At 42.1% G+C, this 17,379-nt stretch overlaps 1 protein-coding gene across 2 annotated transcripts in view; it reads right to left on the reverse strand.

Moving 5' to 3' along the window:
* The window catches only part of Pla2r1 (phospholipase A2 receptor 1), a 127,643-nt gene that overhangs the window by 72,517 nt on the left and 37,747 nt on the right, over positions 1-17,379 (reverse strand). For both annotated transcript variants that reach the window (XM_085681064.2, XM_085681065.2), the window contains exons 5-9: positions 11,250-11,363; positions 10,559-10,699; positions 7,118-7,312; positions 3,247-3,404; positions 106-204 (exon numbers count right to left, since the gene is read on the reverse strand). In XM_085681064.2, the coding sequence (XP_085537190.2) occupies positions 106-204; positions 3,247-3,404; positions 7,118-7,312; positions 10,559-10,699; positions 11,250-11,363 (707 nt within the window). The remainder of the gene's footprint in view (positions 1-105; positions 205-3,246; positions 3,405-7,117; positions 7,313-10,558; positions 10,700-11,249; positions 11,364-17,379) is intronic.

Raw genomic sequence — 17,379 nt, forward strand, 5'->3', positions numbered from 1 at the left:
GTAAGGGAAAAGTCCCACTCAGAGGGAATCCCCTATAATCCACTGCGGGCACATTCTCCTAGCTCTGTAGTCCTGGTACCCAGTTGCCCTGTTCGCCATGCTTACCTCTGGACATTCTGATTCGTCATCATCAAGGACTTGCCCTGCTTTTTTACAAACGTAAGAGAGTGTTTCTTTGCAGCCTTTCACTTTCCAGAGTCCTTCCTAAAGGGATAAGAGTCACAGGATGAGCGAGCGGGTTCCGAGGATGCTGGTGAGCAGCAGCGTTAGTGAGGAGCCAGGTTGTGACTGGCAAGCGTTCCCAGTGGGGTGGTCGTCCAGAACCCTGCCTGATCCTGGTGACGGCCCTCTGCTTGTGGCAGTGCGAAGGCAGTCCAGAGCTGGGTGGACCCGAGTGAGGAGGAATGTGGTTGCTGCTGGACATACCCGGAAGCTGTCACCAGTCATCCTCGGGGTCAAAATTCATGTTCGACTCCAACGTCTTTCCTTACTCAGTTTTCTCTTTAATTAATCAAATGTATTTAGTTTTTGAGAGTGTGTCCCACTGTGCAGTTCCAGACCACCTTTGCTTCAGTCCAGCAATCTTTCTGCTTTGGCTTCCCAAGTACTAAGGCCAGAATTACAGACATACACCGGCCCAACTTCCGTCCTTCCTTCCTTCCTTCCTTCCTTCCTTCCTTCCTTCCTTCCTTCCTTCCTTCCTTCCTTCCTTCCTTCCTTCCTTCCTCCCTCCCTCCCTCCCTCCCTCCCTCCCTCCCTCCTTCCTTCTTTCCTTCCATCCTTTTTTCCCCCTCTCTTTCTCTCCTTCATTCCTTCTTTTCTTTCTTTTTTGAGATGTGTGTGGTGAACATATATGCGTTGGGGGGAGGCAAATGTGCATGCATGTGTGTGTGTGTGTGTGTGTAAACCAGAAGTTGACATTGAGTGTCATTCTCAATTGTTTTCCACCTTATTCTTTTTTAAAACCATTTTTCTCTTTTTTCTTTATTTACTGATTTTTATTGAGCTCTACATTTTTCTCTGCTCCCCTCCCTGCCTCTCCCCTCCCCTTCAGTCCTCCCTCAAGGTCTCCATGCTCCCAATTTACTCACAGATCTTGTCTTTTTCTACTTTCTACTTCCCCTGTAGATTAGATGTATGTAAGTCTTTCTTAGAGTCCTCATTGTTGTCTAGGTTCTCTGGGATTGTGATTTGCAGGCTGGTTTTCTTTACTTTATGTTTAAAAATCACCTATGAGTGAGTATATGTGATAATTGTCTTTCTGTGTCTGGGTTACCTCACTCAAAATAATGTTTTCTAGGGTAAAGAGGCTGAATATGGTCAGAGTGTGTGATACGCTTGGACAAAAATGTCACTGTAATCCCATTACTGTGTACAATGAATATACACTAATTAAAAGAATCCCTATCCAAATGTTAGCTTTTGTTCTATAAATATGGTAAGTGACACAGTCACACCAGGCAATAGGAAATGAAGGTCATCTTAATTATATATAAAACCAGTGATTCAAAAAACCATCAGCTTCTGTAACCGCTCTGGGTTTGAGCAGAGCTAGACCCACCACAGACAACTAAAGAGATCGCCAGGGCTTCCTCCCTGAATGCCACTCAGACACACATTGGTCGCATGTATAATTATGAATGCGCATGTTTCTGCAAGTCTCAAAAGATAACAAAGTGAAATGTGTCACAAAAGTAAGTGCTTTGAAATGTTTTCATGTTTGGCTGGCACAATTACTTTGTCAAACTTCTTAAGTAGCATTTAATGAGCTGTTTCTTGGGGGTGCTCGACACAACATCCTGTGCTTAGAAAGAATGAGGACCCCATCAAGCCCTCCAGCCCCCCTTAAACTCAGCCAGGGCTCCACAGCTGTTTGAGCAAAGAGGGGATATTTGTTTAAAATGTCTAATAAATATTCAGATGGCTTGGGCTTAAGACTAATTCTGCGTAATCTGATGCCTCAGAGAAGTGGGAGACAGACGGCAGCCCGAGAATGTGCATAATGCTAAGGTCACTGGCTCCACCTGTTCATGTGAGCGTGAGATCTGCCACCGATCCATGGTCTTCAAAGAGGTTCCACATCCTGCACAATGGCTTGCATTTTACTAAGCTAATGGAGCTTCAAAACTCTCCAGTGTCCTCCAACCTTCATCATCCCTAGCTCTGCACCAGGATGGTCAGTCCCACCACTGTCTACCAAAATGGTGTTTGTTCAAGTCAAACGACAACAACAGAAAACCTGAGTCCGAGTCTCCTCGTCTAATTTAGCTAACAACGAATCTTGTTATTTGAAACATCTGATGCTTCTCCACTCTTCCCTTCTCCTCTCCTCTCCTCTCCTCTCCTCTCCTCTCCTCTCCTCTCCTCTCCTCTCTTCTTTTCTCTTCTTCTCTCCTCTCACTGCAACCCCATTACTGTGTACAATGAATATACACTAATTGAAACAATCCCTATCCAAATATTAGCTTTTGTTCTATAAATATGGTAAGTGACATAGTCACACCAGGCAATAGGAAATGAAGGTCCTCTCCTCTCCTCTCCCCTCCCCTCCCCTCCCCTCCCCTCCTCTCCCCTCCCCTCCCTTCCTCTCTTCCCCTCTCCCCTCCCCTCTCCCCTCCCCTCCCCTCCCCTCCCTTCCTCTCCTCTCCTCTCCTCTCCTCTCCTCTCCTCTCCTCTCCTCTCCTCTTCTCTGCACAGCCTCCACCCTAGGCTCCCCATGGAACAGCCACTCAATTATTTCTCCGCTATTCTGTCCTCTCCAAACCACTCTGTATGCTATGACCACAGTTATTTTTCAAGTCATATTTTCCCTCTGTTGCCCTTGAAGTACTCTGGTGGCTCTTATACCTTGGTAGCCCAGCCTGGATTTTTGTACTTCCCGTGTCCCATCTATCATCTCCTTACTACCTGTCATTTGTCTGGCTATTGATGAGGGGCAAGCCTTTGTCTACCTTTGCGTTTTTCTTAGAACCATTTTTGTCTGTTGTGTAAGGGATTTTTTTTTGAAGTCACAGCTTAAACATCATCTATTCAAAAAGCCTTCCCTCCCATGTCCTCTCTGAAGCACCTGCTCTAATCCAAGCTTTGCCCCTCTTTCCTCAGAGTAACAACCGTAGCCTTACCGTGTGTAAGGCAGCCCCGTGAGGAGCAGGCACTGCCTCTCTCGGTCTCTACTATGACACAAGACCCTGGCCTGTGTGGTTCTCAGTGTCAGAGCCATAGAACGGATCAAATGAACCAACTTACAACTTGCTCTGCTGAGACGCACAGTTGGCTTCTCTTGGGAAAAATCCGAGGCTCAAGAGGGTGCCAGTTAGTGAAGATGACAGAGGAGCCAGTGGACCATCTAAAGGAGACTGGAGTTCTATTGCTACTCAAACCAATCCATGTTTCTGATGCATTTCCTGTAAGAAATAAATGTAAATTATTTGCAAGGTATTCTATGTGTATTTTTATGGCACACTAGGCTATCAGTAAGATATACCCTTTCACGTATGAGTCTTTAGTTCTTTGTGTGATAAATCTTGTTTGAATCTCACTATAAAATACCTGTCTAGGCCTCTTTCCCCCCTAATATCCAGGTTTGCTCAACTTAGGCCTTCCAATGTGAGCTAAAGCCAAGCAAGCACTGGCCAGAGCAAGTCCGGGATTCTAGTTCCTCCTCTATGTTCAAAGTGACCTAAAATGTCTAGCTTTGTGCCTAGAGAAAAGGAAAAATGAAGAGGTTAATTGGATGTTGAAAGGAGAACATTAAAAACATCATCAACAACAGAACTCTTCACTATAGTGTAACTTGAATGTTTTTCTGATCTCCCTCCGCCTCAGCCCAGCACAATAAAACAAGCAGAAGCTCTCCCAGGCGTTAACACAGAACAGTGGGTTGCTGGAAAAACAAAGTCTCACCGCAGGGATGCAGTGAGAAAGGCTAGGTAGCAGAGAGATGCTCAAGTGTCCTTGTTGATACAGGGAACACTGCAGGATTCTTTTAATCCCAAATGCAAAGGATTAAAGAAAAGCACATAGAAGTATTTGTGTTTGCAAACTAAGACCTAACACCTCAAAGGTCACCACATAGAGCTGAGGGATTTTTTTTTTGTTTTTTGTTTTTTTTTTTTTAACACGGAAAAATGAAATCAATAATTTCTAGGATTTTTAGGAAGACTTCATGGCTAATGTATGTCACGGGACAAGGGTGCGTGGGGCCTGATTTGCTCTGAAGAATTGAAGACAGGAGGCCCAGGAGTCTGGAACCTCTGAGTACGACACACAGCCTGAAAAACACCAAACTAAAAGAAGTTATTTAAATTATTTACTGAAGTAATTCCCTTTATAAGAGCATAGCACACTGTGGCTATCCAGTGTCCATAAATCTGATTTACAGGTTTAGGGTTTGCATAAAAGGTCTAAGGATTGACTTTTTTTTTTTCTTTTATGTTTTTAATTTCCTTCCCTTCCCTTCCCTTCCCTTCCCTTCCCTTCCCTTCCCTTCCCTTCCCTTCCCTTCCCTTCCCTTCCCTTCCCTTCCCTTCCCTTCCTCTTCCTATTCCTCCCTCCCTCCCTTCTTTCCTTTCTTTTTTTCCTGTTTTTTAGAGACAGGGTTTCCCTGTGTGTAGCCCTGCCTGTCCTGAAACTCACTCTGTAGACCAGGCTGGCCTTGAGCCCACAGAGATCTTCCTGTCTCTGCCTCCCAAGTGCTGGGATTAAACACATGAGCTGCCGCCACCACCTGGCAAGGAATGACTTGTATGACATCTACTCCTTAAGATGTTTTTTTAATTTAAATTTTTAATTGTTTTGAGACTTTAATGTGTGGGCACTATGTTTACATAACTTCTACCCCCTCCTTCTCCCTCTCCATTCTGTGTCCCACTGCACCCTCTCAAACTCATGATCCCTTCTTCTTTAATTATTTTGTTACATATATATATGTGCATAATCTATTGTCCAGTTAACATTGCTCGCATGTATGTGTGTTTAGAGCTTACAACTTGGGATTGAATAACCTATCAGGGGGCTGGTCCCCAGAGAGAACTGGCTCTTCCTCTCTCTGTAGCTTAATTGGCTGTAACTCTTCTTCCAGGGGTAGGGTCCTGTGAGATTTCTCTTATCTACGTTGGCATGTTAAGGTCGCTGTGATTACGCAGGTCTTATTTAGTTCAATTGTATTGTTAAGATTTCATGGGTGCCACTTCCCTATTATGTCTAGGAGATACAATCTCACAGCAGGCTTTCTGGTCCTCTGGCTCTTACAATCTTTCTTTTCTGTCTTCCATAAATTTTCCAGAGCCTTCGGTGTATGGGTTGTATGGCACAGCCATATCTGATGGGAACAGCAAAAGTCACAAAGCCAGCACAGCTGATTGACAACGATCCAGCAAAGCTGAGCCACATGACGGCCCCCATACCACCTTTAGCTTTCATCTCCACCTGTTGCAACCTGGGGAGACTTTTAATATTTGCACAATTTGGGGATATTGGATTGGTGGAAAATTTTCTTGTGAATCATTTATGCGTTCTCCCAGGAACGCAGCTTCTAAGTTTCCCCTATCAGTCCTGAACATACTATTCCCCCTCCCCCCACTTTATAGAGATATCCTTATCTACTTGAAGGTCTTTCTTATGTCCTGGAGGTTGTGACACACATAAAGAAGCCAGAGGTCTCTTTCTGAAGCTGTGCAATATTCTTGAAACATCCATCCCTGTACTTACACAGGAACAAGATACTCAAAACAAAGTAAACTCAAAAATGTAAAGAGAACTGACCATTGGTGGGCTAGAGGAGTTGGCTACAGATCAGATTGCAAACCTCTTCCTACTATACACCTAGGCGATTACGTGATATATACAGCAACAAAGTGAGATTAGCTACAGTTACCTCTGCGCTACCCAGAGACTTACATTGTTGAACAAAGAATGATGGAGAAAGACAATAAAAGAATAAGATGTCAGGACTTCCCTTCCTTAGAGAAGTTAGCACATGCAGAGCCACTGTGGTGTCACATGGTCAAGAAACAACAGAATGCCAAGATTAAACATAATGACAAATGCTATAATCTAAACACTGTATTATGCCAGAATTCAAATAATAACTGCAGCAACTTTGGCCTGAGGATATTTTTGAGGCACTCTAACCATGAGGAGTTAGTAGCACACTACTAGGGACACAGTAATATGCCCGGACTAGCTTGGAGACTTGGTCCTTGTAGCCTGAGAACAGGCTGCCATATGCCTCTAGATTCTTAAAAACTGAGTCATGGGGTTAACGAGTAAGAATGATTATAAAAGATAACTCTGTTTATCAGTGATTACCAAAGTTTATCAAAGATCAAGTCAAAACTTGAGGGAAAATGATTGGCAATGATAACTCCGTTCTGTCATAGTTTATTAATGATGAGCAAAAGGAAGTGAAACAATATCCCAAGCCAAAAGTGATGTGATCTCTGTTTTGGAACAACATGAGTGTATCCCTGCTTACTAAACTCTGTGTAAATAAAGAAGCACTCTGACTGCGAGTCAGTCAGGGTGTGAGATCCTCCCGACCATCATGACTTAGATCCCTCCCTCCCTCCCTCCCTTTCTCATCTACTCCTTACATCCCCTGCTGGGACCTGCACCTTCACTAGCGATGTGCATCCTCCCCGCCCGTCTCTCCTAAAATGAAACTAAGAAGTGTCCCGTGTTTGAGTCCCTCCCGTCACTGCTCTTGCGTCCATCTTCAGACCCTGCCCTCATCTGGAGCCTGACACTGGCAGTTGTATGTGCTCCAATGGGAGTTGGACCCTGCCCCTCATGGCCAGTTGTTACCTCTTAAGATTTAAAAAAATGTATATCTAATTTATTTGACAAATGTGAAAACATTTCTTAGCTTCTGAATATGACTTATGGATTTCTGGAACTTTTTAGAAATTCTGAATATATATTTTTGAATATATATTTCATATCTATTCACATAAATACTTTATATACACCATAAATATATGATTTATATACTATATACACACCATAAATATATAATAAATAATCACTTTTAAATAGTTTAAAATTTCTTTTAAACTCGAATTAAAAACTAGAACCATGCTGTTTCACAGGTCTTGAATCAAAGGTCTTTGGTGCTTACCGTCCCGGAGGAGGTTGATAAGGAACTCCAGCTCTGCTAATGACGTCACATCCATCAACACGCTGTCGTTAGTCTGGCAAGCGTGATGAGCCTCATGCCAGGTCCTTTCTTCTTTCTGAAGTTTGTAGCAGTTACGATTGAAGGGCGTCCAGTCAGGATCACAGTGAGTGGCATGGTATGTCCAAGAGTCGTTTTCTTTATAAATTAGCACAGAGAACATGCTTCCAATAGTATTTAACACCCTTTATGCAAATTGCCATCAGTATGGTTACTTGTCATAAGTAAAACACAAAATTGATTCTTAGCATCCACATGGTGACTTACAATCATCTGTAACTCCTGTTCTAGAGGATCTGGAGCCCTTTTCTGGGCTATACAAGCATCAGTCACACGCATGGTAGACATACATACATACAGCCAACACACACACGAGAGAGAGAGAGAAAGAGAGAGAGAGAGAGAGAGAGAGAGAGAGAGAGAGAGAATGGAATTGGTTATAGACCATAATTTAAATGGTATTCTAAGGATTTCATATAGGAAAGGTGGGTAGTAGGTAGGTAGAGGAGATTCTTATCCTTGAGTTATAATAGACTAAAACTCTGTTTCCTTTCTTTAGAACAAGGATGATGAAGTTTCACTATTGTTCCCTCAAGATCACTGCGGTATCCAGGTATCCGTGGTGTCACACTGGATGTGAACTCCAGATTAGGTTCCCCAGGGTCACTTGCCATGAAGCTTTAGACTTGAGAAGGTGGTGATACACAGGAGCTTGCCCCCCCGATTGGTGATTGCATTTGGGGGATATTTTATTAATTGGTAGTGATTGTCTCCCCTAGGAACCAGTTCAGTTAGGTATGATGTCACTACTTTTTGAGAAACAGTTCACTCTTTCAAAATTGCTTTAAGAGCTTTGACACCAATTGGAATCATAATCAGTGAATGTTGGACCATTTAGGTATTGTCAGCGGTTATCAACCCAAACAAACAAACAAAGCTATTCTAAACTTCACTCTCAATGTAAGAAAACAGTTCAAAGAGGAGTTTCTGAGATGGGGAGAGTGGGAGGACCCGAGAGGCTGACCTCGGCGTCCCCACCTCCCCCCCCCCCGCCCCCAGAGGCTGGTGTGAAGGGCTGGAAGAGCTGGTCTAATGCACCAGCTGAGGGGCAGTCTCCAGTCTCCAACCGTAAAGAAGAAAAGTTTTCTCTTGACAGTGTAATCGGGCAAAAGAAGGAAATAAGGAGCATTCAAATTGGAAAAGAGGATCCAAGCTGTCACTGTGTGTGGATGCCATCATCTCGCACAGAGATCCCCCCCCCAACCCCACAAAAAACTACTAGAACTAGTTAATGAACTCAAAGTTGCAGGGTACAACACATCAAATTCGGGACTGTCTCTATATACTAACAGTGAATTAGCTGATATAGAGCTATACCAGTTATAAACTTACCATTTATATCTTTTGTATCATATATTTATTGTATATTATATAATTATAGATTTTTATGTTATATTATTATATATAATTGATATATAATATAATTTGATATCTATATATTTATAGCAACTACAAAAAAATAAGAAAAAAATTTAACCAGAGTTGAAAAATCTCTGCAATGACATTTGTAAAGCATTAATGAAAAATATTAGAGAGAATACAAAAAATGAGAATACGTTCATCGTGCATGGATTGGAAGATTCAACACTATTAAATGCTCATACTACCTAAAGTGGTTTATATAATCAGTATAATTCCTGTCAGAAAATCAAATGATGTTCTTCACAAAACTCAAAGGGTTGAGACTCAATTTTATCTGGAATCACAAATCCCTCAAGGTAAAGAGAATAAAACAGAGGTGTTAGATTATTTGACTTTGGAACATGTTATGAAACTCTAATGTTCTAAAGAATACGGGATTGGCATAGAGACAGACACACTGACCAGTGGAGCAGGATAGAGAGCTGGGAGGTGAGCCCATGCATTGCAGCAAATGATCTTCAACCAAAGTTATAAAAACAGCTGGGCGGTAGCCCTCGTCTTTAACCCCAGGACTTGGGAGGCAGAGGCAGGTGGATCTCTGTGAGCTCAAGTCTAGCCTGGTATACACACACACACACAAAAATTTCAGGATAGCCAGGGCTACACAGAGAAACCCTGTCTCAAAAAGCAGAATGAAATAAACAGACAAAGTTCTTGAGTATAAGAACATGGTCAATGGAAAGAAAAGTCTTTTCAATAAACGGTGCTGATGTTCTCCTCTGGACTCAGTATGTTCACATGGATATTCACACCCAGACACATGTGCACGTACACCACACATGCATACGCCTTGTACATAGACTGGACACCGTCAACACATACATTATGCACACCCTCATACATGCCGATGAATAAAAAACAGTGAGAATGATAGAACTGGACAAATATATACACACACACACACATCTAAGAGATTATATTAGATTAGATTATAACTAGGCATTAGTTGAGTCTTAATTATAACCTGAGTTTTGCTCATTATTTTAATGGGGAAAGTGTGTTAGCAATATGAAACGTGAAATCTGGTGGAATCTCCAGAAGTGCTGTAGTAGGGGCTGGAGTCAGGCTGTACGGCCTTGTTTCTGCGACACACCAGGTAACCAGCATTTCAACAGTGCACTGGAATGTTCAAATAGCCAGAAGAGAGGCCTTTCAGTAATCTCACCACAAAGAAACAGTCATGTTTGAAGTAATGGATACGCTGATCATTGTGCAACACACAGAGGAATCAAAACACATCGTACTTACAATTACATATGGTTAGTAAGTTAAAAAGTCAGCAAAAGAAAGCCAACATAAGAAAAAGTACTACTAAGTTATTGCCCTTCATCATTAAGTGTGAGGAATCCCACAAATTACACTTAAAACTACAAAGGAAAGCAAACTTTGGTTTTCTGGTGTGAAATGATGACGCGTGAAGGTCTTTTAGGAGAAAGGAAGAAAGAAGTGCTTGCTTGCCTCGTGCTATGTTGTAGTTCTGAGGAAATGCATTTGTTGTAGCCATGGTGCTGTAGGATGACAGGGGTCATTTACACATTTTTAAAAAAGATTTATTTATTTTATGGATATGAGTCCTCTACCTGCATGTATGACTTTGTGTCAGAAGAGGGCATCAGATCTCACTATAGATGGTTGTGGGCCACTAGGTGGGTGCTGGGAATTGAACTCAGGACCTCTGGAAGAGCAAGCAGTGCTCTCAACCACTGAGCCATCTCTCCAGCCATTTTTAAAAGTCACCTCTTTCTTAACAACTAACACGTTTAAGATGCCATTTATACATTTTTATTCATATAACTGTAAACCCAATTTTGCTAAGTCCCAATTAGTGTTAAGCAAAAATAGAGAAATTCTAAGGCACGAAATGGGCATGTGAACAACCAAAGAAGATGGAGGAGCACTCACCAAGTGTTTCGTGAGCAGTGTAGTTTAGGTATCGCTTGCATATATAAGGCAAGGCAGACTCACAGTCCCTGCTCCGCCAGGCAGTTGAGGGAGGTTTCAGTGTTCCACAGTGATACTCAACAAATGGCCGATCACTTATCTCTGAAAATTAAGTGTGGAAATGTAGCTTCGGCACAGACGTTGTCCTAAAGTTAGCCTTAACGCTCCAAGCCCTTAAAGTTGGTCCTGATGGTGCCTTGCTTAGGGCCCCCTACAGGACATTTGCTATGTTTGTCTGTGATTTCCAAGTTCAAGTCCAGGCAGGACCATGAACTGATTTTTCAAAGATAGCTCAAGAGATACTTCTGTTGCTTTAGAGTAGGGGAATATTTTGCAATTTTTAGCTATTTTGAAAACAGCAGTCTATCTCTGACCCCAGTTCTGCTGCAATGTTAGCTAAATAGATTACCTTTCTGATTTCTGCCTTCTGCAAGTCAGTAAGGGTAAACCAATATTTATAAACTACCAGGTGTGGGGCATACACCTATATCCCAGCACTTGAGAGGTCAAGGCAAGAGAACTTCAGGCTTGCTTGGACAGCACAGGACACGGTGACCCAAAGGGAAACAAATTACTAACCACTTTCAGAATGCTATGCTTAAGTCTGCAACATACCCCAGCATGTTGACGATAAATAAGATGTTGCAGGTACCTGGGCTCCAGTTCAGGTAGCTGAGCGCTGTGCCATCAGACCATTGCCAGCCAGCCTTTTCATCCAGCTGGTTCAAGCCAATCCACACCTCCACTGCTTCCCCACTCAGCTGCTCTGAAAAGAAAACCATGGCATTTGAACAGAAAGGAGAACAGACAGAACCTAGGGAAAGTCAAACCCAGCACTCTGCCGCCTTCTTGAATTGTTATTTCCTCAGGTCATAAAGCCATAGGTGATGCCAGACTACAACAAAACCAAGTCTTGTGACCCTCATGCTGGGGCTTCAGTGTGACAACGTAGACTTTGGCCATTTGCAGCCACACGGCAAGCTTCTGAAGACCTACAGACAGCAAGGAGCGACGGCCAGCTCTGGTCTGTGTGAGGCTCTCCCATGTCCCCCAGGTCACACGCTTCCAGCTTTGGATGGTGGAGGCGGAGACGTCCAGTGCCGCCTCCAGAGAGTGGATGGAAGCAAGTGCATGCACTTAAGTGAGCTGAAGCCCAGCTGAGCTGCTGGGCACTGTCTGAAGAGAAGCATAATAGTGTAAGAGCCCAGTGTTCTGGAGGCCTCAGCAGTAGGGACCCAGGCCAGGGCTCGGCATACTTGAAAAGAGGGTTTTGCAGTTCTGCAGTCCCTGCTTCTAACCAAGGTTCTGCAGTAACTCACCGGTTAATCTGACCATGTCTGTGCAATGGATACTGTGAATAAACATTGACTGACATGCTTGCACAGAAAAACGTGCCTGCAGAAGTTGTATAATTATAGTTTTTCTTTTAGTGCGCCTAAGTTGAAAATCATTTTGCTAGTATAAACACGTACTACACTGTACAATAAAATTGGGGTGGGGGAACAGCCATGTCAATGACTTTTAGTGACAATGGTTCATTTTGTGGCTGTCTCAGATATTGCCATTTTGACATTTCTTCTTTTAAAAAGATCACCGTTTTCTTTGGTTCATGTGCTCCACAATAACTCACTTCCTTTTCTCTTCCTCCTTTTCTTCCTTTATCTCTGTCTGTCTGTCTGTCTCTTTGTCCCTCTGTCTTTGTTTCTGTCTGTATCTTTCTGTTTGTTCCTGTCTCCTGTCTCTGTATGTTTCTCTGTATCTCTCTCTGTCTCTCTCTATCTCTGTTTCTCTCTTTCTTTCTCTTTCAATGCAGGGACCTAGTCAGAGATTATAGGTAGGCCCTACAGAGAGTGACTGTCTGGCCTTCCTTCCTTCCTGTAGTTTCAGAACTGCTATTAATTGTCGCCCCCTTTATTCTCACAAGCTCCTCAGTTTGGGCCATAGAGTAGTCTTACCAGGGTAAGGACTTGGTTCATATAAACCTACTACTTCCTCAACATCTGGACATATCAGTATCACAGTGGAAGCCTAAGGAAGCCAGACATTGGTCAGGAAACCACAGAAGGTGCTTTATCGCTAAATAGAGCACATCGCACACAAACATGTCCAAGTTTTTGTGGTATTATACTCAGTCTCTTCTTGATGCCCATCTGCTTCCCGCTTTCAATAGTACTGTTGTATTAAATCAGTTAGCCTTCCTGTGAGGATGAGAGGTGGATTGGGGCACTCACTGGCAAGACAGGGAGAGGCTTTCCATATTCCACACGCAGGCAAAGGGCTAAGTGGTATTTTCAATAACCTAACTCAAATATTAATTGTTCTTGGAATGATTCCACATGCCCCAAACTGTTCAATTTTGTTTACTAAAATGCATGAAAACATCATGTAGTTTGTAATTAATGTTTAAAGGCACACACACGCACACACACACACACACACAAAAATACATACAAAACAAACAAAAACCCCTAAAACAAACAATCAACCCCCACTAGTCTATTTACTTTTGTAACATAATTTACCCTTAACACATAAATACAAACTTGGAACAAAACTCCTTTGGATGTTTCTTGTCATTTGTGACAGCCTAGATAATTCTCTGTCTCACAATCCATTCACCAGTGACAAGCAAGAGACGTTAGGCTTGTAGCATCCCTCAAAATCCTTTGGTTGGGACAGTTTCTGTCTTTATGAATAGACTTCTGTTTCCCCAAACAATCCCCAAAGCCTAATTATAGACTTGGAATGTTTAAATAAAATCCAGTGACAGATCTTATTTTTTAAAATTGCTATTCAGGCTTGATGAATAGGTACCAAATTCTCCCATGAGAGACTGTGGCAGTTGAGACAGATAACAACCAGAATTCATAAATGGTGTGCAAGCTTTTGCATAAGACCCATTGCGTATTAGTAATGGATTTGGAAATTGGTATTTTACTCCAATAAGATTCACTCAAATTAGTTCGGATGATAATTCCCCACTTGTGCCGAGCTGTTGCAGGAAAGGCGAGCGTGCACTGTGCATCCATTTATCACAGGCCTTCTGGGAGACCTCTCTGAATTTGCAAAGTTGTAAGTCTGCTTCTCCCGTCCAGTGAATCTCATTCCATAAACACAGAAAAGAGCAACTGGGACCCTGCGTGAAGGTTTATGTGGGCATGGCCGGCAAAAGCAACAAACAAATGTCAAAACAATTTTATCTGCCTATTCCAAAGGCAGATTAATATGTTACTACAAAACTGCACTACAATGCAACAAATTGTTTCTGTGTAACAAAGTGGAGTAACAAGATGTAGGGCTGGAAGGATGGCTCAGGGGTAAGAGTTCTCACTCTGCAAGCATGAGTGCCCAACACCCTCATTGAAGCTGTATGTCACTGGGATGCCTGTAACCTCAACATTAGGGGGAAATACAGGAAGACTCCAGTAGCTCACTGGCCCAGCTAGCCTAGCTGAACCTGTGAATAAGGCAGACAAACATCTGACATCTTGTTCTGCCCTCCAACTGGTGTGTGTGTGTGTGTGTGTGTGTGTGTGTGTGTGTGTGTGTGTGTGCGGGAACACATGCATCTGCATACTCTTAAACACAAGCCACACATGCATGCACACACACACACCCAACGCAGAACTATATATTCACCTTTACAGACATGAACACACGCAGGTAAGCTGAATAAACAGATTATATAATGGTGCACATAGCTATCAATTGGTGAACCCACACCATCTGTTATGCATGCCAGACACTTTCCTAAGTCTCCCCCTGCATTATAAGATGCAATACACAACACCAAGGAGCTACTATCATTGTTTCCACTCGATAGAGGGGAAAACTGACATGCCAAGAGGCTCAATTACTTCTTGAGCAGCTCTGCTAGTAGGTGGTTGTGGGTGGATTCAAACACAGATAGCGGTCTCTCTCTTTGCATCTAAGTACTGCATAACAGTGCCTTGGGTTTTATACGATACCAATCTCTATGGATATCACTCGTTAGATTTTATTTGTTTATTGTGGTAGCCAACTTGACCCAAGGTAGAGTCATCTGGAAAGAGGGACTCTCAATTGAGAAAATTCTTCCATCAGGTTGGCCTGTAGGCAAGTCGGCGGGGCATTGTCTCAATTACTGATTGCTGTAGGAGGACCCAGCCCACTGTTGGCTGGTGCCACTCCTGGGCAACCAGTCCTCCGTTGTATATGAAAGCAGGCTAAGCAGAACCAGTAAGCAGGATTCCTCCACTGCCTGTGCTAGTTCCTGTCTTGAGTTCCTGCCCTGACGTCCTTCAGCAATGACTATTACCTGGAAGTTTACAAAGAAATAAACCAATAAACCCCTCTTTTCCAAGTGACTCTTGGTCAGTGTGTTCATTATAGCACTAGAAGCAAACTAGAACGTATGTCTGAACACATCTATTTACTTGGTTTTGCAAGACAAGGTTAATGCTGAATAATTGTAGAAGTATGGCGGAGGTGTTTTTTTTTCCATTTGCTTTTCTTTCTATATGGTTGAATTTCAAATTCTAAAATTACAGATGAAGTAAAATTGGAGAAAAAAATTATGTCAGAAACTCAATACAATTAACTAGTTTGATAGTTCTTAATGTTTCCAAGTGAATTGTCAAATTGAAAGATTATTAATAAGTGTGTGGAGGTACGGGGATGCAATGGTGAGTGTGTGCAGGCTGAGGGCAGCTCTCAGGAACTGGTTCTCTCTGGCCTCACTGTGGGACCTGAGGGTTGAACTGACATCATCAGGCTTGGGCACAAGCACCTCTACCCATTGGGCTACCTTGTCTGGTCCCAAATAACCTTTTAAAAGGCACACAAATGAATTTGGTCTAAACAGAGGAAGAGAAGGGTTGGATGATAGAGGAAGCTTGAGTCCCAGCTCATTGCCACAATTCTGCTTGAGGCAGGGTAGAGAGATATGAAATATTATTGGCCACATGAAGGGGAAACAAGAAAAAAAATAAACCTTTCATCCCCGGTCTGGCTTACCTGTTCTGCTGATGCATTCAGGAAACTTTAGGGGTCACTGATCACTGATAGGACCAATATTGCTTACAGAGACAATATATAATTTTCCTAAAGCTATCTTGGCCAAGATAAGAAACATATTGTACATACGTTAGCCTAAATTATTATAACTTCAAGTTTCTCACCTTACTCTCCCACTCCTAAATCTAAGCAATACCTTTCATACATCACATGATAACTTTGTTTAGAAGAAAATTCTTTTATTTTTAACATTGGTTTGGTGTGGGAGGTCCACTTTGCTGGTAAGTCACTGCCACATGGCGATACTCAAATTAATAGAAATGGGTTAAATTAAGATGTAAGAGTTAGCCAATAAGAAGCTAGAGTTAATGGGCCAAGCAGTGTTTTAATTAGTATAGTTTCTGTGTGGTTATTTTGGTTCTGGATAGCCGGGATGAACAAGCGGTGCCCTCCTTCAACATTAGTTTAAACTACATCCCTGAGAAATGATTAAAGATGAGGGAGGAATGATTTCTGAGCAACCTTTAGAGATGTAACTTGAGACCACCCAAATTCTACAGCTATCATTCTAAAAACACCTAGACAGACTTTTGAGAAGCTGATACCCATGTTAGGGTCTGCCTCATTCTTTCCTGAGCACTTCTCTAGCAACTTCTGTGTTTAAGATCATGTTAAAAATGTCATTTAATAAATCTCTAATTCTGCTTCATGTTGGTATACTCTTAATTTTCTTTTCACCCACTGAGCAACAAGCTCTGTCAATAGAGGTTTCTAACAGACAGGAAACTATTTCAGGCCGATGTGGGTGTAGCTGTGCCTCTGCACTTATCAGTATTGGCAACTTGGGGGCTTGTCTGAGACCCAGTGTAAATACTGTTGGTGTGTTTCCCTGACAATTCCTTGACTGTTCTTCTTTGATAAACATAACTTGCATTTCATCTTGGTTTCTTTGTTTCTGTTTTCTGGCTAAAGGTCCATGTGATGTTTATTAAAATAAGTGTTATTAGAAATGAAGATTAAAAATCCCATGGCATTTTCCATATCCCATTCTTGGATCAGATAAAAATAACACATACTTTATCTAGAAGGAGATTTCCATAAAGTCTGATTTACTGATGTCTCAAGTCATGCCTTAAAGATAGCAGTCTGAAACACCATAGGAAAGCTGTCTCCCCAAGCAGTACATTCCAGACCCAAAGCATACTATTAATGGCCACTTCTATATTTTGTTTTGACCCTGTATCTTAAGATCAATGTTGGCATGTCCTTTAATAATCTTTACCTCTATAATATTGAGTGTCTATAAGATTATTTTCATTGTCAAAGCTGCAAATCTTAATTTTGTCTGAATGGAGGGTCCTAAGGGAAAGAGAACAAATGTCATGGAAACAAAGTAAAACTGCTCCCTCATTCTCATCCCTGCTGGAACTTTGAGATATTATTGTTTTATACTGTTAGTTAGTATGCAGGTGTTTTTTATTTTCCCACGTATATTAAAGTTTTGGTATTTACCAAAGGTTTTGTGATGTGCCTGCCCACCATGAGTGTTGGATACGCTATTAACAAACAGACTATTTAATTATTTACCAATGGAACCGAATGTCTAGGTTCTACAGATGACAAGAATTGGTACTTAACTTTAGGAGTTCCTCTGATCCACTTGTAAGGGTTGCAGCTCACTTGGGTCACACACTATAGCTTCAAACTCTCTTCCCCAAGGGGAAAACTAAGACATGAGTAGGTGCCAAAGAGAATGACTTAGTGTTTATATGAAAATCCAGTGCTGG

The sequence above is a fragment of the Myodes glareolus genome, chromosome 21, assembly GCF_982192425.1.
Source record: "Myodes glareolus chromosome 21, mMyoGla1.1, whole genome shotgun sequence".
NCBI classification, from domain to species: domain Eukaryota; kingdom Metazoa; phylum Chordata; class Mammalia; order Rodentia; family Cricetidae; genus Myodes; species Myodes glareolus.